Source organism: Camelina sativa, chromosome 4, assembly GCF_000633955.1.
Source record: "Camelina sativa cultivar DH55 chromosome 4, Cs, whole genome shotgun sequence".
NCBI lineage: Eukaryota > Viridiplantae > Streptophyta > Magnoliopsida > Brassicales > Brassicaceae > Camelina > Camelina sativa.
In genome coordinates, this window is record NC_025688.1 from 3,950,008 (window position 1) to 3,961,121 (window position 11,114).

The 11,114-nt window shown below is 34.3% G+C and overlaps 1 protein-coding gene across 1 annotated transcript; it reads right to left on the reverse strand.

Moving 5' to 3' along the window:
* LOC104779748 (phospholipid-transporting ATPase 10-like) lies at positions 1,601-6,449 on the reverse strand. The gene is made up of 10 exons (XM_010504135.2): positions 5,797-6,449; positions 5,200-5,649; positions 4,226-5,121; positions 4,034-4,144; positions 3,672-3,948; positions 3,502-3,590; positions 3,092-3,410; positions 2,784-3,008; positions 2,514-2,705; positions 1,601-2,436 (listed from the first exon to the last, which is right to left on the reverse strand). The coding sequence occupies exons 1-10, from the start codon at positions 6,211-6,213 to the stop codon at positions 1,786-1,788; spliced, it is 3,627 nt and encodes a 1,208-aa protein (XP_010502437.1). The 5' UTR covers positions 6,214-6,449; the 3' UTR covers positions 1,601-1,785.

Below are 11,114 nucleotides of genomic sequence, written 5' to 3' on the forward strand. Positions count from 1 at the left end.
TAGAATGGTAGTACTAATTAAAAATGTCATGTCAAGATTGACTTTTTGACAAAAAAAAATTGAAAGTATAAGCAAATTCCAATATCTTTTCTTTTGTTAATGAGTCTACTTAATCTATACTATTGTGTAGTATAATCAATGATTTTTCAAAAATTTAAGATGGGAGACAAAGTTATAAAAATATTACAAGTGATTTGGCAAAGTTATAGTAATTTAGTTGCATTTAAATTAAATTTAGAGTTTTTTGGACTTGGAATGGTATATACTGTTGAGTGCATTTGGGTTTAAAAGATAAAAGCATATGAGTAATGGCTAATGGGTGCATTTGGATTAACATAGCCAGTTGTTGCAAACTTGCAATGGTGTAGCATTGTAATGGTCAAAACAGTTAAATAATTGAAATCGTTGACGAAACAAAAATTAAGTAGGAATTTATCGAACCTCACAGGATCCTTCTCTCTATGTCTTTGTCTGAACTTTGAATTTCCAAAATTTGTTGTCTTAGCTTTTTGGTGTGGTCTAAATACATTGGACTGGACAGGACAGTGGTGAGTGGACGTATGGGATTTTTCTTTTATTTTTTTTTAAAAGGGTCAGATTAATTAATAATTTTACTATCAATAAAAAAAATCAACTATCCATTTTTTTGGACAAAACAACTATCCATTTATTTATGATAAAAGTTTTTAGCTCTGATTGGTAACCAATTTGTAATCAGTTGACAGGTTAATTTTTTTTTTTCTGTAAAAAATATCAAAGAAAAATCTCACCAAATAGGAAAAATGTAAGAAATACAACATATCTCAAATGAAGACATTGATCTGGCAGTAAATGGAACAAAGATGTACAAATTATGTGGAAACATATACCTTTTTAGTTATGGAACAACATTGTTGTCGGTTGTCACCACTGCCTTAACTCCTAAAAATTCTTAAATTCCAACCAGAATTTATTTTTTGTTATTTTTATTATGTTTTGTGTATATTTTACTTAATTTTGCTTTTATCTTATAATTAATTATCTTAATGTTATATTTGACGAAGTGGTCAGAGTATTGCGGTTAGTTTTTGAGATCTAAAAATTAATTTTTTTTTTTAAATCTCAATTTTATTGGATCTTTGATTGCTACAATATGTGAGATGGTTCTGATTAAGTTCGATTGGCGAACATCTTTGAAAGTTGTTGCGGCTCCGCTTACATGCTTTGTTTTGTTCCTCAGATTCACACAATTTCCGTAGGTAAAGGTTGTCTAGTCTCTCATACATGTTCTTGATCGAGTGTATTCAATTCTCGTACCCAGAACAAAACACAATAGGATCTTTTTCTTTATGTCTTTGTCTGAACTTTGAATTTCCAAAATTTGTTGTCTTGACTTTTTGGTGTGGTCTAAATACATTGGACTGACAGTGTACGTATGGGATTTTTCTTTTATTATTCTCAAAAAGGGTCAGATTAATTAAGATATAATCAGAATAAACAATTAATTCTAGATTTACTATTGTAGTACTTGGCAAATTAAAAATTAAAAATTAAAAACTAAAAACTAATCATCATAGGAAATTTATATTTCTAATAATCGATCAAATTCTAAAGACAACAATAAAATAAAAAATACATGAATTTAATCTAAAAAAATTACTGTATGTACAAAACATTTGCGTGTGTGTGTGAAATAAAATTACAGAAGCCTTTTCTGGCAAGGAATCTCAAGAAAAGAAAACCCTAGTCTCCAAGTTAGAGATATACGCTATAGCATATATTTACAGAGAAACAAATCTATACTCTTCAGATACCAACAAGATCCTTATAGATCTGATCGTGAAACCTAGCGGAGCGCCGTACACTTGCGGCTCTTCTCGCGGTGTATCCGACGGTGGTGGGTCTAATCGACCTCTGCCTCACCATCTCAACGAACTCTGGATCATTAGAGTGACCCTCGTACCGTATCCACTGAATCATTTGATGGTATTTAGGGAAAAACCTCATTTGCACTGACTTGTAGACGAAGTATGGGATCAAAGCGAAGATCATGACGAATAAAGTGGTGAGCCAGTAGGAAGGAGCAGGAGCTAGGGCTTCGAGGAAGACCTTGTATGCATCGGATGAGAAACTTGGGGTCATAGCTCCATAGATCATGAGGAAGATGTACCAGAAGGCTATCGATCCCCAAATCACAATGTGTTGGACCCAAGTGAAGTAACTTATTGCTAAAGCCATCTGGAGATTGACGACCCATACGACGCAAGTGTACATTGTTCCACCGAGAATTTCTCGGCCTGCGGTCTTGCCATTGGAGTCAAATAGTTGGTGTTTTAGAGATTCCTTGCAGAGGAAGAAAATGGCCAGAGCGCTTACGAATCCATTTAACATCCATCCTATAATCCTTTTCCAGCTGAAGAGAATGTTCTGCACACCTTCTTGGTATAGCAATGGAAACTGCCATTAACAAAGAAAAAAGGGTAAGTGACTGTAGCAGGGGTTAAAAAAGGGTAATTCTTATTCTTTAAGCCTACCTTGTAACAGAAGCGAGCTGAGACGTCCTGATCAAAGACTCCAAGGGCAATGACAGGGAGGGAAGAGAAAAAGACGTTGAAAAGAGAAAGGAACCAGTCGTTGTATGCAGGTTGTCCCGAGAAGGAAGTGTAAGCTTCATATAAGAACACTGTGACTCCGAATGTGATGTTCTTGTAAAAGAAGTAACAAATCTGCAAAGGCGAAAACGCAGGGTAAGAGAATGATGGAGACGAATGGGGTAATCAGAGAGAAGTTTCAGTCTATTTTACCATGGATGCGATTCTGCTGTAACACCAATGACCATGGACTAACAATAAACGTTCTAGATATCGGAATTGCGCAATGGCGATATCACTAGACATCACTGCTTGCATTCCTTCAACACCGCTAATACCAACACCAATGTCTGCTTCTTGAAGCATTCCTACATCGTTTGCTCCATCGCCAATTGCTAAGGTTGTCTTTCCAGTTCCGGATTTAACCAACCGTGTAACCTAGAAAACCCGAATATAATTGTTAGAATTGAAACTGGAGGATAAAAAACATGAGAAATGTCATCAAGATTTAGAGATTGTACCAATGCTTTTTGTTTAGGTGATGATCTACAGCAAATCACAGAGGCACAACCAGTGGCAAGATCAAGAAACGTTTTCTTGATTTCATCCTCGAGTGCATAGGTTAGAGATTTGCCATCAATGATCAAAGCAAATGCTTCAGAGCTCGCTCCTGATTCAGCGAGTAAAGCCTTTCCTGCTTGTAGTTGCATCACAACGCTTTCTCTTGATGCCAATTCGATTTCGTCTTTGCCTCCAGATTTCTCTAGAGATTTGATTTGAGGTGTCTCAAGATTTATGATGATCTGTTTCATCTCTTGTCTTAGTAAACTAGAAGCAAATCTGCAATAGAAGATTTTGAAGTCAGTAACCAAAAAACACACACACAAGAATAAGAACATTAATGTTTTCAGACAGATTCAAGATTCAATACCCAATATTGATAGCTGTTTCCATCTTGTCTCCAGTTAGAACCCAAATCTTGATTCCAGCTTGAGCAAGTTTGTCAATACATTCCGGGACCTGAAACACACATCAATGAAAACCATTAATTCCAAAAACCTTAACCTCGTAGCTTTATATAGTATTTCATTAAAGTCATACCCCATTCTGAAGTTTGTCCTCAACAGCAGTAGCACCAAGGAGAATAAGGTCGCGCTCCATCCTATCCGTGATTTCGTCGATCAAAGTCTCACGATCTTCACTCACCGAAGCTTTAGCTTCATTGAAATTCTTGTTGAACTCTATGTACTCATTCTCATCAACCTCACGGTACGCAAGTATCAGAGTCCTTAGACCTGCATCTGCATATTGGTTTACATGTTCTTGTGTTTTCGCCTCGAATTGACGACCGTGCTTTGCAAGTCTTTCGAACATTACACTAGAAACAGAACACACAACACACAACAAAATCAGCGTTAGTTAAAGTCTTTCGAACAAGGTTTCAAACTATGTTTCAGTCTTACTTGTCAGCTCCTTTAGACAACAGCAAAAGCTTCCCGTCATCGTCTCTTACAATAACAGACATCCTCTTCCTCGTACTATTGAACTCAAGAACGTTTAGTAACCTATAAACCCTGCAGCACGAACAGAGGAAAACATGAGTTAAGAGAAATCGCAACCTTACATCAAAAACAAGTGAGTCTGAAAAAACGAACCTTTCTATTTTTTCCCCTGATGCAAGATCCAATTCACGAAACGAGATTCCATTTTGTGTCCGGTTAAAGAACTCAAAACCAAACTCTCGAGCTGCAACTACAAAGGCAGCTTCATCAGGAGACTCAGCTTCATAAGAGACATTCCCAGTCTCTTCATCAGTCTCAGGTATAGCCGTGTGACACACAGCAAGCAATCTAAAAAACTTCTGCAACACGGAAGCTTGAGGCTGCCTAACCCAATTCCCATTCATAACCCTTTCATCCACAAAGTTAAACCCTTTAATCTTAGGAGCAGAACTGTCAACAACAACATCCAAATCTTCATTAACCAAAGGCGAACCACCGCTTCTCACAGCCATAGCTCTCTCAACCTCAGTTATACCACGTCCATAAGCAGTACCAGCGATAGAACACTTGATAAACTCCATTGAGTTGCAAGTCAAAGTCCCGGTTTTGTCAGATAGAATTGTATCAACCATACCAAGCTCTTCATTCAAATTCGAAGTCCGTGCCTGCGCTGGTTTATCAGTTTCTTCATAATACATATGAATGTCCCTATTGATGAAAATGCTCTGAAGCACTTTAACAATCTCAATGGAAACGTAAAGCGAAATGGGAATGAAGTAACTGTAAAGCATCACGGCTGTGAAGAAGTGGTAAATTGCAGCCATTGGAGCTCTCTCCGGATCAAAGAAGATATCTGCATCATCTGGTTTCAAATACCATCTCTCTGTTCTTCCGTTCTTGACTTTATCCTCTCTAGTCTCAACTCCAAAGATGATTGATCCAACGAATGACATTAGAAACACCAAACCAAACATTAGGTATATAATCTTGTCCATCTTCCTCTCAATCCTACTTCTCTTTGACGGTGGATCAGTTGAATTCTGAATCACCTGTTATTCAAATTTGGGTTTAACTCAAGAGTCCAAAACAGAGTGAGAGAACAGAGCAGATTTTAAAAAAGGTCGTACCTTTGTGTCATGTCCGGTGAAAACAACAGCTCCGTAGACATACTCTGTGTTTCTAAGCTTGGAATCACGTAGAAGAATCTGTTGAATCGACAATGGAAACCTCTCTTCTTCAAGAGCCAAAGTCCCAACAAACACATAAAGATTCACATTTGGATCTTCACATCTAACAAGTGCTTTGAAATCTTTGAAATCTGAATCTTGATTCAACAACGAAGAAGTCGCTTCAAGTCCTTGTTTCACTTTCAGATTCGTCTCTCCGTCGAGATTCATCGTCTCTACATAACAGATCGAGTCCTCGTAGCTCGACGACAGTAACAAAAGATCCGCCGGAAAAAACTCGTCTTTTTCAACTCTCACTATGTCACCTACTCTTAGATTGCTCCACTCTTCTTGCCGGAATATTCCATTCCCGTCGTGTACTTTGACCTTTCTGTTATTCACCTCAATATCCTAAAAAAAAATTAAATTTTGATTCATAAAGATCCATACTTTATGGAAGTTTTAATAAAAATCGAAACTTTATTTTTGTACCTAAAACTTGAATAGCAAAGTTTGACTTTTCTAGAGTAAAGATTGAGTTTTTAAGATCGGGCGGACCTGTTGTTTACGGCGCCAATCTTCGATACCTTCTTTAACCATTGTGGCGGAGATGACGAGAGCAAGAGGCAAGAGAGCACTAACGGCTCCATAAGGAGAGAGATCAGTCAACGACAAGACTCCGGTGACTAGAAAGTAGAAGTTAGCTACGCGGCGGAACTGCTCGAAGAGAGATTTAGGGAAGAAAGAAGCGACGGTGTATTTCGTTGACCGGACGTAATTTCCGGCGTAGTTCCGGCGTTCAGCTGCCGGAGAACCCGGTTCGTTACAATAGACAACACGAGAGAAACCGGGTCCTCCTATGTTGGAGTGATCCTCTTTGAAACTTGATTTGCCACAAGTGTAGGAATAGATCTTGCTTAGATGTAATCTTCTTCTTCTCCGACCAGGACCAGGACTAGGAGTACCACCAGCCATAGCTGCTTATAGTTACAAATCTCTCTTCTTGTCTGAAAATTTTGAGAAAAAACACAGAAGTGGTTTTGGAGTTTTAATTTAGAAAATACTTGGAGAACACACTTGGGTTAACGAATTAAAGAATGTTAGAAGAAATGTTGAAATCGTTAAGATATGAAAAAAATTGGGAAGATGGAGTCTTTTAAAAAATGTGTGAAGCTAAGAAGATTTTTTTTTTATAAAAGAGAACCAAACTTTGAACGACGACTTTGAATCGTAGTAACACTTTTGGCTCGTTTTCTTGACTTTTTTGACGGAGGTTTCTCTTATTTCTTTTTTTTTTTTTTAAATAGAAAAGATATAATTGTCATGAGTATTGTTTGTTTCGAAAAGTATCAAAAATATGTACGCGGGTATTTTTTGCTTCTAGTTCTAGAATAGCGTAATTCAGTTGTATATTTTTTACCTTATTACTCTTGTTTGATCATTTCCTAAATGCATGGTTAAATTGGATAAATATAACGACTACAAGTCTACAATATGTCGTCAGTCCGTACAAAATACAATGGTGTAATTAGACTCTCTTGATAGTAAAACCAACTAGCTTGATTGAGTACTATTAAGGTTAAACTGATCGTAACATTTATGTTTTAGCTTATAGTTTTGTTCGAATATTAGAGGTCTAATTGCTAACACAAAATGACAAACTGTTAATAGACAGAAAATATGGTAAATAAGTACACAAATAATTAATTTTAATTTAAACTAACCATAGGGATTAGGGAATAAAGGAAAAAAAGGAACTTACAAATACAATTTAATAGTATCATTTTTAATAGTAATATTTTGATAATTACTAATAATTAAACGATATGTATCACATATTTGTAGCGATACAAAAATTATCAATCAAACCGCAAGTGTTTTAATGCGCAACGGAAGTAAGTTGCAATCCAGTTCATCGAATCATGAGAGCATTCACTGCACCGATCGTAGTGGGGTTATTGGTTTGAGATTTGAATAGAGTTTTGAAGACTTTAAATGTTATGTAGATTCTGTTATTATTAGATCGAAATTTTGTTAAACTTTATTAAAATTTAGAGTTATTAGTTTGTGATTTGTAAAAAGTTATTTAAAATTTGTGGGTTATTGGATTCATATTTTTATAAAGTCATTTAAATTTTTGTGTTATTCAATTAAAACAAAAGAATCTAGGATTATTAATGAATTCAATTATTGTGTTATTAGTTCATGATTTTATACACTTTTCACAAAATAAAGTCATGGAAAATATCACAAAAATACTGAGATTGTTTAAAATATTTTACAAGATTTTAGAAAACTAATCAACAAAATTATAGAACACTCTCTAATAATCCTTAAAAATCTTTCACTTATTCACATTTTATGATTTTGTTAAAGTCTTTATAAATTAGAATCCAATAACATCCCTTTATAAAATCATTATGTCAGGTCTCTAGAATAAAATACAGTACTCATTAGTTTTTGTTTGTTCTAGTATTTTGAGACAACAATAAAAAATAGAGAAATGACAATTATTAAGAGCTGGAAGAGGCGTAGCAATCGGTTGATTGCTGATCTATTTATTTATTTTTCTCTATTCGATTTCTCTTCCATTTCTCATGAGTCATGACATGGAAGCTTCTTGGAATTATTCTATTACTTTTCATATCCCGGAAATAACTGAAAATCAATCCTACTCATCGAGGTTTATGAGAATCTAACTATTGTACCATTTAAGTCATCTATAAGAAGTTTACTATCAATAAAAAAAATTCAACTAACCATTTCTCTATGATAAAAAGTTTTGTAATCAGTAGATATAGTTATTTGTTTATTAGAAAACTATTCGTTTTTTTGTATTTTCCTTTTTCTCCAATAAGTTAAATCTTTGTTTATTAGAAAAATAAAATAAAACTCTATAAAAAAATTATTGATAGATTTTAGAGACAGAATAATACATCACTTTTATGAAAAGGATAAATTAAAAAACTACTCAAAATTTACTACTAAATTTAATTTTTAAAAGACGAAATAAATATAAAATATTATATTTCGTTGGACCAATGTTTAGACCCGTGAGTCAATATTAGAATGTTAATCCAATATCATTAAGTATGAAACCAGTTCATTAAACGTTGTTCATGTGATATTTTATCAATCACACATGCATACCATTCATCTACTTGTATTATTATCATCATCTCTGGCTTCGCGACCATTCCAACTTCTAACATCATTGTCTATCTCTATAAATGAGTACTATAATATACTAATATATCAACACATTATTGCTTTGACTATAAAATGTGCCGCATTATAATTTTAAAATAGTGGTTAGAACTTTTTTGAAATTTAATCATTTAATACTATTAGCTTTGTTGAAATTAGGTTTCTTGGATAATGTAAATTTCACTAACCCATTAAGAGGTTAGTGAAATTAACCGATTTCGGAAGTAACCACTTGTTTAGACAATGGTGATATAAGCGTTTCAAATTAACTTAGAAATACTCTTACAGAGTAGTACACACCAACGTGGTTGTTAATCTTGACGTACCTTTCTTCAATATCTAGAACCAAACTAATTCAATATAATCAGACGATGTCGACCATGTCACTACTTAAGTTTTTTATATAGTATGAATTTAAAAAAGATAATGTTCCGTCGTCATTAAATTCTAGAAATAATAATCTTTTGCAATACAATAGGGTGAATAGTTGACTTTCGAAGTATTCTTGACTTCCTTAACACGTGACTTTGTAATCATCCATGACGTCATGGATTTACGTTTTGGGATTTAAAAAAAAAGATTGGAATAAAAAAAGCTTCTAGATATCATAAATGAAGAAAGTTCATATGACCTGTGACAGCCATTAATGAACAAAAAAATAAAAATCAACGGTGACATACATTTTATATTTCTACCGATAGTATAAGGATATTTATGTTGTTGTGGTTTGGATATAGATGTAACAAAATGATGTCAGAGACAAAACAGGGAATACCTAAGGATAGTTGAAATAATTTTAAACTTTAGTTGATACTTGATACTGTAATATAATTGATTTTATATGTCCATAACGTTTACCTTGGCAAAACATTGAGATTCCCTTTTATCATTGTAGCAAAAGCTTTAAATAAAAACTTGCCTATTCTATTGGAAAAGCCCTTTCGGATCATATACAACAAAGGTGAATATACACGTTAGACCCAATTGTTGGAATCAAATCATCGATTAATAGCTAAATTAGTAAGAGAGGTGAAGAAGAAATCCGGAACGGAAAGAAAGAAGAAAAGACGATAAAGGAAGAAGAAGGAAGTCGTTGTCGTAGTGGTGGAAAAATGATATTGGGCCTCTGTGCTTAATAATCCCATCAACATTAGTAGATATTTTGTGTCTTATAAACCATAGGTTAAATGAGTAGTATATATATGTGATGGATGTAAGTTGTATAGCCTTATCCAAAAAAAAGGGGTTTAAGCTTTTAACATTTGTTCTAAATCGGCTAAACCTACAAGATCAACACCAATAAGAGTAAAATGGGATTGCCGCTTCACTGATTGACAGACGGAAGCCCAATGAAAAATCCAAAATCATTAGAATTTTAAGAACACGATTCATTAGGTTGTACATTAACTGGTCTAGTCATCCAACCTAATAATATAACAGGCACAAGATTCAAATACAAACATTATATTTTGAAACAATCAAAAACTTGTGAAGTAACGCTTACTCGTTTTATAACGATGGAAACCGAGGAGTGTGTCACATATGAATGAACTAAGGTCTTATCTAGTTTTGTGAGTGTTGATACGTTTAAGGTTTAAATCATCACTAAGCGCATAAAGTTGGTTACCGTAATCATCTTTAAGATGTCATGGGTTAAATTAATGATAACTTACTTCCATTTTGATTTTTCGTAGTAGGGTTTGTGTTTTTGATTTTTAGAAATTGCAACTATAGTGGAGTGGACACAAGATATTATACCAATTACCAACTATACTTTCTTCAATATAAAATAAGACAAATGAATGATGAAAATTGACAATAACGTAGCTTGTATATATATCTTACACTTGCGTTATACATAGTTAAATAAACACATAGATTAAAAGGTGTCACAAGTTCCTTAGAGCTAAGTAAGCAAGAACCCTATAAAGAAGCAACATAATGGCAAGGGCCAAAACATCCCACATCATATTCCCAATCATCAAATTCTTAATCCCTTCATAATTCATAACACTACAATGCAACCCCGATCCACATTCATAAACCTCATCCCATGTGTATTGAACCCCAACAAGAAGCTTGTAGCAATAATGACTAAACGAAACATACTTCAACCACGCGATGAATCCTGGTATATGTTGAATATAGTATCCTCCGGCTAGTAAGAAAACTAGCATTAACACCGAAGACAATGTCGCTGCTTTCTTTGCGTCCATCAAGATTGCTCCAAGAGCTAACCCTACGCCTTGAGCCACTAGAACATTGTAGAGAACGATCATAAGAGTCATGAGGAATGTGGTTAAAGATGGCTTAAGACCTCCCATCCAATATGTGATTGTGACAAAGATCGTTGGAAGAATTAGTTCCATTGGTAAATCGCCAACTGTTCTTGCTATGTAGTAAGAGGAGAGTCTGTAGATTCCGGAGGATCGCTCTTTTATAAGCATTGGTCTTTCTTGAGGGAAAGTGAAAATGGCGTTGAAGAGAGGGAAGAATCCCCAGAAGATCGAGAAAAAGAACAGTAAACCCACCTGTAATTAATAGTGAAGAAGAATATTAATGAGGTAATATATGCGTTTTATTATACGTTAAATTATTTTATTTTAGTTTTCCTCATGTTCGTGTCACAATGAATAGTGTGTTCTTTTTTGTTAAATGCACTTTATTCT